This window comes from Miniopterus natalensis, chromosome 1 (assembly GCF_054644295.1).
Source record: "Miniopterus natalensis isolate mMinNat1 chromosome 1, mMinNat1.hap1, whole genome shotgun sequence".
NCBI lineage: Eukaryota > Metazoa > Chordata > Mammalia > Chiroptera > Miniopteridae > Miniopterus > Miniopterus natalensis.
Genome location: NC_142081.1, coordinates 115,088,740 through 115,107,206, shown reverse-complemented (window position 1 = coordinate 115,107,206; position 18,467 = coordinate 115,088,740). Strand labels below are relative to the sequence as shown.

Genomic DNA, 18,467 nt, shown 5'->3' with positions numbered 1-18,467 from the left:
ATCCAACAACAAACTGAAGAACTTAAAAAGACTTAAAAAAACAAACAAACTGGTATTTCCAAATGAAATCCCTTTCTTTTCCTAGCCCCTGAGTTCTATGCAGACCTTTTAGCTACCTATTCATATCCTCAGATATGTAAGCCAGTTTTTAAGACTCCTGCAAATAATTATTTTCTACATTAAAAGCTTCAGTAGTTACAGTCTTGAAAAACTGCAAATCGTTTTTACTTACATCTGGAAGTCTGTACAGCTTCATTGTTCTCTGTAAAGTCATATTTCTACTCAAGTGAGAAAATTTCACTTCTACCAATTTTCTGGGGTTTAGTGATCGATGCCAGTATCTGGAATACAATAAAGGTTTGAAAATCGGACTGATTTCTAGCTCTCCAAGTTTTTACTCTGTCTCAGCTCAGCTGTGGTAGAACATCTAATGAATACTTATGTTGTGTCTGGTACAATGCTGGATGCTGGCCCTCTTCCAATGCAATTACTTTATCAGTCATTTTTTACCTCTAAAATATGTCCTGCATTCCTAGTTATGTTCCTTTGTAGTTTGTGATCTTTCATCTCTTTCAGTATAGGGGTATCTTAAAATTGTAAAAGTCATATTAATAGCTACCAGTTTGCAAGTGTTTAATAACCATCACTGATTCTACAGAATGCAAACCAAAGAGTTTAAAACCCTGAAAATATCCCCCCTAAATTAGTAGAGCCTTCATATTTATATAACAAACACCAAAGAAAACATTTTTTTTCCTTTTCTTTTTAAAATTGATTTTAGAGAGAGAGGAAAGGAGAGAGAGAAACACTGATCAGTTGCCTCCCATATGCACCCTGACCAGGGACTGAACCCACAACCCGGACATGGGACCTGACAGGGAATTGAACCTTGATCTCCTGGATCATAGGTTGATGCTCAACCGTTGGGCCACGCCAGCTGGGCAATAAAGACATATTTTTTTAAAAAAATAGTGGAGGGAGAGAAACTCTGATTCTTCACACATGAGTCAAGTCACAATCTGATATACAATTTTCTTCCTGGATTAACCTCTGAAAGCTTGATAAGAGCAGATGGAGTCATAAAAACAGAGCTTAAGCCTCTTCTTCTTAGTAAACAGATACGTCTGGGCTTTTAAACTGATGTTTACCAAGCTTTTGGAACAGCGCTGCAGAGCACGGTATAAGACAATGTTAGAGGAGGAAAGAAAATGGTACCACCTGGGTATTTCCACGTCACGATGCCCTGAGTTTCCCCAAAGTAGAGACACCACTAGTCTTTCACATGGAAGAGACACTGAAATACAGCTCCAGATCACTGGCATACAAGTGGCTGTATGGTAACTGGGAAGAAGACTGGGCTCAGGGGTTCTTGTTTCTGTCTCCATCTTTGCTACCAACCAACCACATGATCACAGGTAAGTCAAAAGCCGTCTGAGCAACACGTGAGGAGAATAACACTTCTAGCAGCAGAGCAGGGAGATTCAATGCTCAGGTTCAGGTAAGATGCAAGGTAAGGGTGTCGCCATTACCTGCATGTGGCCACTGGCTTAGGAAGAACCACGCCAGCGGTATAAACGGCCTGGAAAATCCCTTCCAGGTTCACTCTTCTGGTTATTTCTCTAATTAACACTGGGGCTACCCGTTTTGATCTCAATTTCTTATGAACACAAAGGAAGTTGATTTCGACCATCTTCTTCACACTAAGAAACAAAGAGGTAAAAATCAGAAAACATTTTTAAAAATGAAAACATTTTTAAAAATAAGACACCTATAAAATTTCAAAGAACAAAAAATGGAAAGACCTCCATAAATATAATATTAAAGAAAAATAATCTTTCCTCTAGACATTTCACAAGTTCAGATCAATACACTATTTCCCATACACCCCTACCAAAATTATAACTCTAGACCATGGAGATAGATGCAAACCCCTTATTCTAAATAAATTTTAAGACTTTAGTAATAAGTTTTCTGTTTAGAAATGGGCCCGAGGTGCCTCAGTTTCTCTATGTGTTTTTCCTGTAATGTATACAGTTATGGCAATAACTGGGTCACTCTCACGCAGAATCTGACAAGATATTGCTCTGGATATAATGCAGTCCCCAGGACTCCTGAGAAGTGCCTCGACCAGACCAGACCTGGTGCTGTTCTGAGCTACAATCAACCTAGAGCTTCAAAGCCAGTTCCCTGCTCTGGTTGCAGGTATGCAGGCATTTCATTCAGCATGCAATATTCCTTGGTAACAAACATTTTCCAGCAGTAAATAACCCACTATATTGAAAGGTAAACAGGCCTATTATGCATTAGATCTTTCACTTTTACAGCTTTGACTTTCTAGACTGAAGACCCAGAGCAAAAATGCAACAAACACTTATCCTATGAAATAGACGGAGTTTTAAAAATCTCTCCTAAAACTTTCTAAAGTAATTTCCCCCAGAAACATTTCTGAAATACCTATTTGGAGCTTTGCTTATTCAGCTATAGACATACATACACGTATATGTACATACATATATGTACACAATACACAAAACATATCCGTGCGTGCATGTATGAGACCGAGAGGTAGAGGGAGATAAAGAGTTGTCCCTTTTTGTTGTTCACAGATCAATGTTTCAAAAAATTAAGAGACTTTATTTTTCAGAGCAGTATTAAGTTCACAGCAAAACTGAGCGGAATGTACAGTTTCATATACGCCTGCCCCCACACACTACCTGCCTTCTATCCACAGCCTCCATTAAGTCACTTTTAAAAGCCTCTTTTAATTGCAATTCTTGAAAAAGCAACACATCAAAACTGGCATGGGCAAGCTTTAATATGTACCTGTCGTATATCCGAATGTTTGCTGGGATGGCACTTATGAACCCTACCAGTTTTTTGTTTGAAGACACTCTAACTCCACAGTGCCACTGAAGAAGCCAGCCCGGGGGACGCAGAGCCCTGAAGTCAACGTAGGCAAGGAAAACACGCCAGTTAGTGTCTAAGAATACAGGGCCAGACAGAGGTGCGCTAGCCCACCGCCCCGCCTCGGCCCGCCCGGCCCGGGAGACCAGCGAGACTCACCACAGCAGGAACGCGGGCGAGTAGTCAAACCGGAACATGTTGTCGTCGTCCTCTACGTAATTCTCATTTAACAAGGTGTACAACTCCTTGAGCTACAAGACCAAACAGGTGTCGTGTCTATGGTGCTCCGAGCCCACTCAGGAGCAATCTACGTGAACACAGGTGTTGAATTTAAGAGTTTTACTCACCACTTCAGCATTACCCAAATCTAAAGTGTCCCACATAAAACCCTGTGGCAAGGAATATGGTTCTTGACGCACGTTGTCTTTATCTGCTTCGATTGCACCATGGGATGTTATCACTTCATCTGGAGAGGGAGAGAAAGTAAGAGAAAAAGAGGGAATATTCAATTACAAAGCATTCCAATCACCCAAAATGGTCCGTTACATAAAATAAAATCATATAATTGGGTTTAATGTAATCATTAATACACTATTATTTCAGCCACCTCTAGAATGAAGAAGGGCAGCTAGGCAGGGGTGGAGAGTAACTGCTATTTCACTACTGAAAGGAGAAGTCCTCTGTCAGGCAATGGCCATGTGTACAATGAAATGTGGTGATTTTTCAGTCTCAACCCCAAGATTATAGATTAATTGTACAGCACCATGGGAGACAACGGAGGTTTGATGACAGACTTACAGATGTTCCCTTTTTATTATGCGCTTCAACTAACCTGGGGGTGGGAGTGTGGTGGGGTTGGGAGAGAAGAGCTACAGAGACCTCTGACTCCTGATAAAAATCTAAAATTAATTTCAGAACTGTTTATGTCTCTCCACCTGGGTTGCTAGCAGTGCACTTCAAGTCATAAATGTCTAGCAATTTCCATAAAGGTCTTTTCCAGTTTCTTCTCTGCAGTTTCCCAATGTGGCTAGGATAAAACCCAGACTCCTGACCATGCCACTGTCTGCCTGGCCACCCTGGGCACATCCTCCCAGCCCAGCTCCCCAGGCTTAGCCACACTGATCGCCCTCATGCTGGCTACAGCTCAGAGCCCTCGCAAGGCCCTACTCATGCTCTTCATGGGGGTGGCCACTTGAATTTTTTCAGATATAAGTTTACACATAGCTTCCTCATGGCCTCTCCCCCTGACTAAAGCTTGTTCCTACCTGGAGTATATCCTCTCTTCCAACCCCCACCTGGCCACCACTTATCCTATTTTCATGCCACTATTTCCCCAGTATGTACCCCAGTGCCTGGCATTGACTAACAGACACTCAACAAATATCTGCTAAATATAATTAAAGCCATAATAAAAGAAGGAAATCATGCCATTTGGACAACATGGATGGACCTTGAAGGCATTATGCTAAGTAAAAAAGGTCAGACAGAGAAAGACAAATACCATATGATTTCACTTATATATGGAATCTTAAAAATAAAAAGAACTCAGATACAGAAAACAGATTGGTGGTTGTCAGAGGCAGGAGGTGGAGGGTGTGGAAGTGGGTCAAAAGGTACAAACTTCCAGTTATTATCTAGATAAGTAAGTCCTGTAATGTATAGCATGGTGACTATAATTAATAATACTGTATTGCATATTTGAAAGTGTGCCAAGAGAATAAATCTTAAAATTTCCCATTACAAAAAAATTCTGTAACTATGTGTGGTGATGGATGTCAACTAGACTTATGATGGTGATCATTTTGCAATACAGACATGTATTGAATCATTATGACATATACATGAAACTAGTATAATGTTGTATATCAATCATACCTCAATTAAACAAACAGATAGATAAATAAAACCAGGAAGGGGGGAACCCTAGTATCTGCTGATTACAAATGACCCTCAGGTACAGGTTCCTGCCATCACAGACCTTTTGACAGGTGGAAGCCACAGGGTTTGTACCAGCTCAAAGGGGTTTCCTTTTCCCTTCTTTCTAAACCCTGACTTTGTTCCATTCATCTTACCTCCAGTCCACCAGCTCATCTCCAAAAGGATACCTTAGGCTTCCTCAAGTCAGCCCAAGTGACCAGATTCCCAGTTGCTCCCTCAGAGTTCCTGTCAGACCCTTGCTTAGGAGTTGGCTATCCACACACCATCAAGGGACCATCCCATTCAAGCAGCTGCAAACAGCTGGCTGTGTTTAGACTGAACTGGGACATAGCTCTGGAAAGGATTGGAGAGGCACTGTCTCCCTACTTTCACATGTTCTCCCCTACCTCAGGCTCCCTCTTCAGTACCAAGGGTTTCAGGAACTAGAGAATCCTGCAAGAATTTAGGGGAAAGGCCAAAATGTGATGAGTGCCTGGGCTATCTTCCCAAAGAGGTGTTCTAGAGTTAGGTGCCCTGGAGGTGGCTTTCTTCTTCCCATGGCAATGACCTAAAAGCACCAACAGCTTGCCAAGCAGTGTTCAGCTAAACCAACACATTCAGATCAATGAAATACACCCTTTTAGCTAATGGTCACTCAATTCAACATCATTCAAAAGCCTGTAAATTCACTCTAAAGCAGGGGTGGGAACCTTTTATCTGCCAAAGGCATTTGGATATTTATAACATCATTCGAGGGCCATACAAAATTATCAGACTTAAAAGTTAGCATGAAAAAAAGCTCCTAGATTTATTGAATTTCAAGTCATGTCTGTGGTTGCTTTGGCAGGGCCACACCAAATTATTTCCCGAGCCATATATGGCCTATAGGCCAGACTTTCCCCACCCCTGCTCTAGAGAGCCTTCCTCTACCACCATACACACTTCTGGAGCCTAAAAGAAAAGGTAGGGAGGAAAATTTCTTCCTTCTTTCTCTCACACTCTGGAACTGGTGCCTGTTAAGCTGCTTGAGGGGGCTGTGGGTGGGAGCCAAATGGTAACTTCAAAAAAGTTTGAAAACCATTATTTAAAGGCACAGAGACAGATTGTTCCCTGATTTATATGTGATAAAACTGATTATTTGTACATAACTGGGCTATTAAGAGTTTTGGATGGCAATTAATCCTTTATATTACACAGATTCTGAAACCCGAGCAAACAAGAAAGAAAAACGTAGAAATAATAATATAATAATCTATCGTCATTTAAACATAAAACAAAGCAGCAGGTTTGGTTTGTAATACATTTATAAACATTCATACGGCATTTATATCATCCTCTTGTTTTGCATAATGTGAAAGAGAAACAATTAAATGGTGTTTATGGAAATTTAAGTAGCAAAAGCCTAAGTGAAATGTCATGGAGCAGGAAAAGCACTGAGGGAAAAGGCCTGTTATAAAGGTTCTTACATGACCCAAAGCCCTTACGAAGTCCTTCGAGAGGTGTCCCAATTCCCTCATTATACTGCAGTATCATTGCATTGGGTACAATCAACACCACTGGTGAGTGTTCAGAACCTTATTGTTCAACAGCGCAAAATTTTCCATTTCAGTAAGATTTACTATGTCAAATTTTCTGTTTTTTGGAATAACTGAGATGTGAGACTGCTAAAAATGTATGTATAGAAAAAACAGCTCCATGCAGCTCAGAACCAAAAAATAGGGGCGGGGGGAGACTCCCTCTTTCATAGGTATTTTTAATATGCTAATGGTTCAAGTGTGGTAAAATTGGACTTTTTATAGGGATAGAGATTAGACTAAAATTGTTGTTATTGAAAGCTAATGTCACTTACCCAATATATATTTTTTAAGAAGTATTGCTTTTGTGTAAATTTCTAACCTGTGGTATGAAACAAGTTATGAAGTAAAGCCTCTTTTGTGTTTTTTGTTTGTTGTTAACCCAGTTTTGTTCTGGGGGGGGCAAGAAAAGCAGAAAAGCTTACTTAGCTTGGGTACTGGCTGTGTGTCCCAAAACTGGTATCTGTGCTTGGCAGCCTCACCGATGTTCCTGGCAGGGCCCTGGCATGCCGATAACAGCTCCATTGCTCTCTGGATGTCCTGCAACTTCTGCACCGGAATGGCAGGATTCTGCAACAGCAAAGACACACAGACACAGACTATAAGGAAGCTGCTGCTGCTCTAAAACGCAGGGCAGAGACACGTGCATCTGCCTCGGAGACTACAACACCGAAAAATGAACAGTCCTCCTCTAAACCTGGTCAGGGTCTTAGATCCATGTATGCTAACATATTAAAATACAAGCAAACATATTATGTTAAAGATAATCATAGCTCTACAGTTTTACTGGGGCTCTGATAGTTTGGGAAATCAAAAGTAAATCACACTACCCTCCATTTTAGTTTCCCACCCATCTGCAAATGGTCTTGACCATTACTATCTGAGAGGAGCAGCAAAAAGGAGTGACATGCAATGTGTGCATTACTGTCATGGCAGCCGGTCAGCCACTAGCCTTGGTTTCACTGTTAGGGTTAATGCTCTGCAACAGCAATGTGGGGACAAAGGAAATAACTTCTAGGATGGAAACTAGGCAGACAAGGGAAATTTTAGTTCATTAAGAAGAAGAAGAAGAAGAAGAAAGAAATCTGAGTTTACTACTGAGCTGGGAAGGAAGTGAATCAGGAAAGGAACCCTCTAAGGATGCCTTCCTCCTGGACCATACCCTCCCCTAACTCTAATTCCGCTCCAGAAACAAAGCTTCCAACAAGGACCAGCAGTTTCCTCTAAGAATTCAAGTCATGGACAATCCTAGCCCATTCTCCCCAACCCAAGTACTCAAAACTAAACTCCTTTTTTAAGTAAAACATATTCTCAGTCTATAAAATTGACAATACCTTTAAATTCTAAAGTTCCTTCCTCAAAGCCAATATTTCTGTCATCTGAAGATTCCCCAGCTCTTTTTTGGAAAATCCCTCAAATAATGTCATACTGCATGGAAAATGAAACTATTCTGGAAATGAGAGTACAAATAGTATGTAGAACTGAATATGGATATTTTTTCAATATGCAAAATTATTGATTAATTTTAGAATTCTGATACTATCCAAAGAATGCTTGCTCTCCACTGCAGTTCAGAAGTGGTTAGAAAGAATTTCAGAGCCCTTAGGTTTCCTGTATGTCAACACACCAAGGAAAGGGACCACTGACCCTCAATGGTTTATAAGCAGCAGCTCTGAACTTCTGCTCAACTTTGACCCTCATGTGTATGGTCTGGAACAATTCCTTTAACTTTGAAATTTAACAAGCAAATCTTTTTACTTCTTTGACCAGGTACAAAACGGGGTTTATTTAATACAGACTGTCCTGTGGTTGCTTTCTTCATTGGGTTCCCTTAAGATGCATGCCACTAAAATGATTCAAGGAAACAAAGTGCTGGAATCTAACCAGAGATGAGTTAAAGTCTTAACATCTCCCCTGGAAAGCGTAACACCATCACCCAGGACTGTCATGAGTTTTGGAAGCTCTTTATCGTATATTTTTTATTAAAGTCTAAATCATAAGGGACATATCTCAATTACACATACTAATTTAACAAAATACTTCTGCTGTTCTAAAAAGGCTAAATATCTCATTTGCATCTCTTCCGACCTGCCAACATAAAAGTAGCTGTGAAATTTACATCCAATTGACCCCCAACAATACAACCTGTTAGGAGACCTATGCCTCAAATACAAACTAAGAACACAGCATATTCCAGCTAAGAACACTTGAACATGCATCCCTTTTATCTTCAAAAAAGCAAAGCAGAACCCACTCTTACAGAATACACCTACAGTGTTTGCACTGAATTTGTCATGGTAATTCTTCTTCCTTGATATGAGTCAAATCCCCTAACACTAATGTAGCAACCTCAAACTATTTAGTAACAAACATGAGTTGGCATCCTTATGCCAAAGGAACCAGTGATATCCCAATTCCCTGAAGAGGCACTCAGAGTGCTATCTACTCAGCCAAATTAGCCTCCACGGGTTGACCAGTAGTGCTTACATGAAATCACCACTTATGAATTTGTATCCCATTGGGATTAATTTATATCCCAATAGAATATGATTAATTTCAATGCTTTCGTAAAGTAGATTCAAGTAAGCACAATTTTCAAATTCATAGTGACAAAACAGTAAAAAACTCAGCTATGATAAATTCTTAAGCCTGTCCATCCACCTTCAGTAGCAGCACCACCTGGGGAGGAATGAATGAGTGTTAGGGAAGAGGAGAATATATACCAACCCGCATTAGCTTGCCACTATATGGCAAGAGTCAGGCAAGCCTCTTTTCCTCCATATCTGCTCCTGTGATATAAGTACATCAACCATTCTCTTTACCAATTATTTTCCAAATTTAATACTTTGGAAGTCTACAAGAATTCAGACAGATATTTCATTCTGGTTCTTGAGTGTACACCAGATTATTCTCTAACCAGAGTCTACTATAACTTACGATGTTATCTAGAGCTGGCATCAGCTTAAAAGAAATGAACCTAAGTTTTAAAAAATGCTATGGAGAATAGAGCCCACATTAAAATAATTTGAACTTATTCTTAATTTTAAAAAGAATTTTTCTACCCTATAATGCTAACACTTCCTCCAGCCTTAACTAGCTCTAGTTTCTTATAAGTGACCAGAAACAGGGGGAGGGCTCAAAATCACTAGGGTACAGAGATGGTGGAAGCTGATGGTAGTGACAGAAGCAATAAGGAAATGGTCACAACTGCAAATATGTGATGCTGCATTTATCTGATAAAGCAATGTTTAGAAACAAACAAAAAAAATCTTGCAAGCCTATGGTGTACCTTATATGAGTTACCTTGGAAATTATGTCCGGTGGATAGAATATTTATTACCTGAGAACCAAGGTGAAAAGCTAGGGAGGAGGACTCCATTTTCTTCTTACCCCACAAAGGCAGTCAGGGGGGAATTGGGGCAAATAATTTTCCTTCTCAGTGATTCCTGGTCCTTAAGTGTAAAACAGGCAACAACAACAAAACTACCTGCAAGATTCATTTCATGTAATGTAATGCAAACTGTACAAGAAAAAAAATTTTAACCCGATGAAACTTGCATAATGGTTATAACTGCCATGTAGACAGAGTGCTTTATAATATAAAAACCATTTAATAAAAATGATCTAATTGTAACCTCATAGCAACCCTGTAAGTTGGGAAGAAGTCATTGTCCCCATTTTGCAGATGAGGAAATGGACTTAAGGAGGGGCAGAACCCTGTGCAAAGGCCAAGCTCGAGAGCCGCAGGCCAGGAATGAGCCCGGGTTCCCCATCCCACCTCCTGAGCCTTTCCCATTACACATACTACAAGCATCAAAATAACTCCATTTCATTATATTTCCAATTCTACCTCTTTTCTCTGTGAGTTTCTTCCATCAAGAAGGCTCTGTGCTTCTCTGGGCCCAGCACACAAGGCCTGTGTTCACAGCTAGGGTGACTGGGATTGGCCCTACAGAAAGGGGCACCTGCCATCTGCACCACCGGATATACCAATCTGCCAACACAGTGCCTAGCCAGATAACTTCTGGTTTGGTGTAAATGGGTGTTTCTTCAGGGGAAACATTAGAAGCTATTTCCCACCCTTGGCAATGGAATTAAGAATGGCCACTGAAGACTGGTCTGATTCAAAGTCAACGTAAGACTTACCCGTGGCTGCTCCCGCTGAAATCTGCTGCCAGATGGTGTTGTGCTATTCAGATAATTAGACAGACACCCAGAAAAATTAAAATGTGAATATCTTCTGAACTAATAGTCATCAAATATTAAGTGTAACTTAAAAAAACATACAACCTAATAGCTCACATTGAGACTCTGTTCTATGGTTACAATCTATATACCAATTTGCTGAGAAATATGCAGGCGGTATCCTAGTACCCACAAAAGCACAGTATGTCCCTCTTTGCTATCTGGGTGCTGACATCAGATTTAAGAAGGCTGTGAGTACCCTCTGGTTACTATCAGTACAGTCACAACAAAACCCTAACTACACCTCTGATCCAACAGGGTGCTGAGCTGCACAGACCTGCTCTCACATGCTTGAGCAACCACACAGATTAAAATAAAACAAGACTCTCACTTTTGAAGGCTGCTGAATCTTAATCTCCTGGGAATCAGATGCAGAGTCTGACTTGGTGCCTCCGGAATTTGGCTTCTCCTTTTTTCTCTTCTGTTTCTTCTTTTTCTTTTTGGCACCCAAGTCCCCTCTGGGACTTCTGTTAGGAAATTCACAGAGGGTAAAACAACAACAAATCATTATATAAAATTAATCATTTAGAACAACACAAGTCATACACAGGAAAAAACTATGTTAGGGTCTATGATATTGTGATTTATAAGAAACACACACACACACACACACACACACACACATATATATATATATATATATATATATATATATATATGTATTTTGATCATACAGATGACCAAATATATATTTCTCATATACATATGGTTTTTGTTGATGGTTCCTGGCTCACAGCTCCTAAAACCCTTGGAATTTCCTAAGTAATGAGAGCTTAAAGATGTCTATGTTAAAAAGGTGACTTTTTGAAAGCACCTAAGGGCTGGCTGCCAGTAGAGTCAACCATATGATTAGATGGTTGGAATTTTCAGTGCCAACCCCCAACCTCCGGGGATGAGAGAGGGCCAGGAGAATGGCCGATAATTTAATCAGGCATACCTATGTAATGAAATGTTCATAAAAACTCTTAAGGACAGGGTTCAGAGAGCTTCCAGGTTGGTAGAGGTGCTGGGAGGGTGGTGTGCCTGGAGAGAAAATGGAAGCTCATGCCCTTCCCCATGCCTTACCCTATGCATCTCTTCCATCTGGATGTTCCTGAGTTATATCATTTTATAACAAACCAGTGGCCCGGTAAGTAAAATGCTTCCTGAGTTGTGTGAACAACTCTAGCAAATTAACCAAACTCAAGGAGGGTGCCTTGGGAACCTATAATTTATAGCTTCTCTGTCAGAAGCACATGTAAAAACCTGGACATGTGACTTGTGCCTGAAAATGGGGACAGTTGTGGGGGCAGTCTTGTAGGACTGAGCCCTTAACCTGTGGGATCTGAGGCTGTCTCTGGACAGACAGTGTTAGAATTGAGCTGAATTCTTGGATACTCTGCTAGTGTCTGAGAATTGCTTGGTGTTGTGTGGGAATGTTCCCTACCACGCACACATGTTGGAACTGAGTCTGGGAACCCAAAATAGGATATAAGTGGGAAATAAAATTTAGTCAGACTAGGAAGTTAACAGGACAAGTAACTCAGAATAATATTAGTCTCCACTCCGTCATTATGCAGGATGCTTAGATGTCATTCCAGCAGGAAAACTATAGACATAAACCACATTTTATAACAGAAGTAAATAGCTTTCACAGCTATAACTACGTGACTAATCTACTTCCTAGTTAGCTTTTTAAATTGATCTTTTTTAAAGGTTTTTTAAATTGGTTTTTAGAGACAGCAAAGGGGAGGGAGAGAAAGAGAAAAACATTGATGTGAGAGAGAAACATATATCAGCTGCCTCCTGCATGCCTCCCCCACCGAGCATCCAGCCCAAAACCCAGCATATGCCCCAACTGGGAATCAAACCGGCAACCCTTTGGTGCACAGGACAATTCCCAACTAACTGAACCACACCAGCCAGAGAACTGCAGCTTTTTAAAGGGAGAGATACATGTTGCAAAATATTCCATTATAAAGATCTCTTAGGTACAACAAACCACTAATCATGACACAAACAGAACAAAAGAAACTGCTTCTTTGAAGAGGGGGAAATTTTTCTTGATAAAAATTTTTATAAAAGGATTAATAATTAAAAAACTCTACATGAAAACATTCATTGATAAAACACTTCTGGTTTGGAACTCTTGTCTTCTTTTGGCTGTCATCTTCTAAAGAGCAAAAGAAACATAAGAAGATTTAAAATTTCCATTTATTTGGGCCTATCCTTAACCTATTCTCAGAAGGTAAATCAAAGTTTAGAGTTAGAGATTATTATTGCACTTTTGGCTGATGCAGGAAAAAGTGAATGAAATAATCAGTTCCATTCCAGTGTTCTTAATTAGCTCTATGCATCTTCATCCATTGTCTTTCTTGAATTATTACTTAATTGCAAAACATATATTTACCATAGAAGACACAAATGTCATTAATATATTAACATCCTTTTTGTAACATTGTCCCTTAAAGACAACCAATAGTTTTTCTGGTATATATTCTTCCAAAATTGTCTTTCTTCTCTAAGCATGCCTTCATTTTTACTATGAGTAAGTTTTAAACAAAAATTGAATCTTAAACATACCATTATGAAACTTCCTTTTTTCTCCTTCCCCTTCACAATATGTCTTGGACTTCTTTCTACATCAGGATATACTGAACTACCTCCTTTCTTTTTAGTAATTGGATAGCATTCCATTGTGTAAATATATCATATTTCATTCCTATATTAAAAATGCTGCTGCCAAAAAATATTCTGGTACTTATATTTTTGTTCATTCATGCTAGTGTGTCCAAAAGTGGAAATGCTAGGGTCAAGGAGCATGCACAGTTTTAGTTTCAGTAGATAATTAAGACTGCTTTAATAAATACTATATTGATTTCCACTCCATCAATAGTAAATCGGACAGTTTCTGGTTCTGCATGTAAGGAGCTTGGAAGTCATCACTCTATCCTAACACACTGAAAAATCAACAATTCTTCTTAATCAGTAAAAGAGCTGAGGACATGGGGCAAACTGCTGTCCCCAAGACTGGGAAGAGAGAGAGGTGAATACAAGTCCCAGTTTCCAAGAACAGAGACTCACCATCTGAAACCACCACAGAACATCACCCAGGTAGGAAAACCTCATCTGAAACTGACCAAGTGCCAGAGGCTACGTGTGGACAAGTCTGAGAGTTAAAACCTCCATGGGACCCAGTCCTAGGGCTCTCTCACACTTCTGTGAGTTTTTACCTCCAGGAGCGCAAGCAGATTCCCACAATAAATATTGGAGGAAAGTCCCCTCATGCTTCCACCAGGAGGAGGGAAAAAGAAACCATCTTGAAATACCCAGAGCACACTGTTCTTCCTAACAAGGTCTGCCCTCAGGAGAAACTAGTCAACAACAGCAGATTATCAGAGCCTAACTGACCTGGGGAAGGGAAATAGCCAACTCCAGCCCACACCAGCCATTCTATGCCAATTAAGGAGGCTGGAGAAAACTGAGAAATGCTTGTGAGTTCACAGTCCAGGGACACAAGTTCACTAAACATTGGGACCTGATTATAGAACTATAGACTACTTCCCCTCCCCCCAGACCTCACCACCACTAAAAAACTATTTACATTACAGTAGTTCCTTTTAACCAGTAGATCATGTCCAGCTAACAAGAAAAGATTACAAGGGATACTAAAAGACCAAAAACATAATTGGAAAAGACAGAGCAAGCATAAGAACCAGACATGGCAAGGATGTTGAAATTATCAAACCGGGAATTGAAAATATCTATGATTAATATGCTAAGGGCCCACATGGACAAGGTAGAAAGCATAAAAGAATAGATGGGTAAGGTTAACACAGATGGAAAGTCTAAGAAAGAAGCAAAGAGAAACGCTAGAGATCAAACACACTGTAATCAAAATGAAGGATACTTTTGATGGGCTTGTTAGCAGACTGGGCACAGCTCAGGAGAGAATCTCTGAGTTAGAGGGTAGAGCAATGGAGACCTTCATAGACCTCCCAAACTGAAAAATAAAGCGAACAAGGGCTGAAAAAACAGAACTGGACATCCAAGGATGGTGGGACATCTACAAAAGGTGTAACATACACATACTGGTAACACCCGAAGGAAAAGAGAGAGAGAAGGAACAGAAGAAATATTTGAAGCAGTAATAACTGAGAATTTCCCCAAATTAATGTTAAACAACAAACCATGGATCTAAGAAACTCAGAGAACACCAAACAGGATAAATGCCAGGGTAAAAAACACATCAACCAAAAATAAAAAAAACAAACCTACACCTAGGCATATAATTTGAGATTACAAAAAAAATCAGAGATTAAAAAAAAAAATCCTGAAATAAGCCAGAGAGGGAACTAGAGGGGGTTAAAAAACACCTTATCTATAAAGGAACAAAGAACAGTAAATAAGAATGTCAATTTCCTACTTCTTTGTCAGCACTGAAATATTACCATTCTTTTTACTCCCCTACAGTCTTATAGGTAGCAAGAAAACACACTGTAAATTTAGTTTTCTTTCTTTAATCAGGAGTGAGGCTATATATGTTTATTGACCATTCATATTTTAAAAAATTGATTTGTAGGTGTTCTTTATTAAAATTATGGATAGAGCCCAGCTGGCCTGGCTCAGTGGTTGAGCATCGAACTACGAATCAGGAGGTCACGGTTCGATTTCTGGTCAGGACACGTGCCTGGGTTGCAGGCTCGATCCCCAGTGCAGGGCATATAGGAGGCAGCCGATCAATGACTCTCTCTCATTACTGATGTTTCTATCTCTCTCCCCCTCTTCCTTCCTCTCTCTGAAAACAATAAAAAAATATATATTTTTTAAATTCATGGATAGAAATGATCATTTGTTAGGTATTTTTACTTTGGGCACCTTAAGCTCATTTAATCCTCTCAGTAGCCCTATGAGATACTATTTTTGCTTATATTATACTGCGTACTTCGTTGTCTGTTATATAGATTACAAATATTTTATCCAGTTTGTTTTTTAGCTTTCAGCTTTATTTACGGTATCTTTTCCTGTACAGACATTTAAAATTTTTATGGAGTCTAATATTTAAATATTTTCCCTTGTGGCTTCTTGGCATTTAAATCTTGCTTTAAAAGGCCTTCCCAATGACCAAAATTACAGATATCCTTCTCTACTTTCCTTTCTGTATGACTTATGGGAAAAAAAAATCTAGCTTCCTAATTTATTTGGAATAAAGCTATATAATGTGAAGTATCATGTCCTTATTTTTCAAAAATACATTATAAATACAAGAAGCCCCATCATAACATAACTTGTTATTAAGGGGATAACACTGTATTGCTTAGAGACTAACAATCAGATATAAGAGAGGCGAACATACCTACTTCTTGGATACAATTACATAGCAAGTTCTCTTTCTGATAGACACTGCTCCACATGCAAGCAGTTTCAAAACCAGTCCAAAAATTTTTTGTTACTTTTCCCATCAAGTAGTGGGTTCTCTTCCCCTCCCCTTAAATCTGGACAGGCTTGTCACTTTGCTCTTAACATAGAAGAAATGACACTATGTGACTTCTAAGGCTAGGTCACAAAACATACAATTTCCACCTGGCTCCTTTGGGATGTCAACTCTTGGGGTAGCCATGAGTGATGTAAGAGGTCTGACTGCCCCAACCATGAGGCTGATAGTGCAGCTGAACTTCCAGGGAGCAGCTGGCACCAACTAGCAACCATGGGAGGGAGCACTATTGGATGATCAGCTTGGTCGATCTGCAGAAGACTCCCCAAAGCAACATATGACTGCACCTGGACAAGAGGCCCCAAGTGAGAAACTGCCTTTGCCAATTTCCTTACTCACAGAATCTACAAACATGATAAAATAATTGTTGTTTTAAGTCACCGGATTGGTAATAAAAACCAGAACAGAAATTTGGAACCTGAAAATGGAGGGCTGTTCTAACAAAAACCTAAAACACAAGGCATCGGCATCAAGACCAGGTGGAAAGACCCTGAGGAGACTGTTAGCAGAAGGCTGGTGGCCTCGAGGAGGCTGTTGGTGAGGGCTCGAAGAAAATATTTCATTTAATAGTTATTTCAATGTTTTCTTCATTTTCAAATAAAGAGAAGATTGAGGGGAAAAAGACCCTTGCTATGTAGTCGAGGAACATTTATAAAACCGTTGCCAACAATAATGTGGACAGTAGAAAATATTCCTCATGAACTTGATGATCTAACTAAAAAGATTTCTGGGCAGAGAGCTGAAAATGCTGGCTCCTCCCAGCTGTCTATAACAAAATGAGAGAGGAGAAATTAAAGAATGAGCTACTCAGTTTTTGAGTGAAAGTTAGAGAATAAATAAACCCAGTCAGTACTATATAGATTAAAAACTAAAACTGTTCCTCATTCCCAGCATCTCCTGAAGGCAAAGACTATGCATATTAAGAACCAGCCTCAGGACAGAAAGTCAAATCTAGGGTGGCTCTTTTAGATCCTCCGTTAGGACCTTGGAAAGATCAAAGGTGCTAGCTCATTGACCATTCCAGACAAAAGGCCTTGTAGGTTTCTGAAAGATGTGCCTTGTATACTGTCTCTAAACAATATGGCTTCTAAGAATCTTTCCTCCACAGCAGCCTCACCAGGAGCCCAAGGAAAAGAAAAACTTATCTGGAAGAGATCTGTGGCTAACTTTTATCTAATGGAGCAGATTAAAAATGGAAATACAGGAAAGCCCTGATTATTTTAAAAGAATTATATAGATTTGAAAGAAACAGAGCAGAACAAAATGAAAAAAGGCCTTTGGATCCTCAGCCTTTTATAGGCAGGAAGCAGTGGAGGTTACTCACTCAGATGCAAAGTCTGTTTTCTTTTGGAAGGACGTCTTAAAGGGCACAACCAAAAGCCACAGAGAACAGCTCCCAAAGAAAAGGGTTGAACTTGCATCAAGGAACTGGCAACACATTACTAAATAGATTTCAGAACTGCTATGAACGAGATAGGGATGTACTCTCTATTTTCCCCTTTTTGAATGGGAATATCTATAGTGGCTCTCCTACATCTGTCCACCATTTCACGACTGGTGTGTGCAGAGCAGACAACAGATCTGCTCAGTTCACAGGTATTCAGATCGACTGCGAAGAGGACCTCACCCACACCTAGACTTGATTTAGATGACAAGATCCTGGACTTTAAGCCTGAGCCTAATATATATCCTAAAACACAATGTGATTTTGGAGAGGGCCTTAGGGAGGGTAAATATATTCTGCATGTGTGAGACTGTAAATAATTTTTGGCCAGAAGATGGACTGTAGTAGTTTTCAACATATCCTCAAAATTTTTAAGACTCCTCCCAATGAAAGATGGAATCTAGTTCCCTTCCCCTTAAATACAGACAGACTTGTGACCCACAGCCAATCATTCCAACAAATGTGTGAATACATGACTTCCAAGTCTAAGTGAGAAAAGGCCATGCAGCTCCTACCCACTTCTCATAAAATGTTCTTTCCATCAGACGACCTTGAGATCCACTATGCTGGTAAGACTAGAGGTAGCCATGCTGGGTGAATAGCGAGCTGATCTCTGGCCAACAGCCAGCACTGACAGCAAGCCATGTAAGTGAGTCACCTTGGATGTCCAGTCCAGTGGAACCTTCAGCTGACTGCAGCCCAGCCAAAATCTAACTACTACCATATGAGAAACCCCCCCTCTAACTGTGCCCTTTCCAAATTCCTAACCCATAGGATCTGTGAGTATAATAAACTAGTTGTTGGTTTGTTATACAGCAATAGTTACTGGGACATAAAGATAAAACAATGAACAAACTGAAGTCCTGTTCTATGAAATATATTCTTAGGCAACAGGCAATACACAAATGGG

At 39.8% G+C, this 18,467-nt stretch overlaps 1 protein-coding gene across 4 annotated transcripts in view; it reads right to left on the bottom strand.

Annotated features, from left to right (window-relative positions):
• Positions 1-18,467, bottom strand: part of NMT2 (N-myristoyltransferase 2) — a 64,004-nt gene that overhangs the window by 25,512 nt on the left and 20,025 nt on the right. Inside the window, exons 2-9 of one of the 4 annotated variants that reach the window (XM_087825100.1) lie at positions 10,972-11,107; positions 10,542-10,584; positions 6,821-6,965; positions 3,252-3,370; positions 3,064-3,155; positions 2,824-2,940; positions 1,530-1,700; positions 233-341 (exon numbers count right to left, since the gene is read on the bottom strand). In XM_087825100.1, coding sequence (XP_087681226.1) covers positions 233-341; positions 1,530-1,700; positions 2,824-2,940; positions 3,064-3,155; positions 3,252-3,370; positions 6,821-6,965; positions 10,542-10,584; positions 10,972-11,107 — 932 coding nt within the window. Of the gene's footprint in view, positions 1-232; positions 342-1,529; positions 1,701-2,823; positions 2,941-3,063; positions 3,156-3,251; positions 3,371-6,820; positions 10,009-10,541; positions 10,585-10,971; positions 11,108-18,467 lie in introns of those variants that run through there. The other 3 variants (XM_087825082.1, XM_016210055.2, XM_016210056.2) reach the window with 3 other exon arrangements.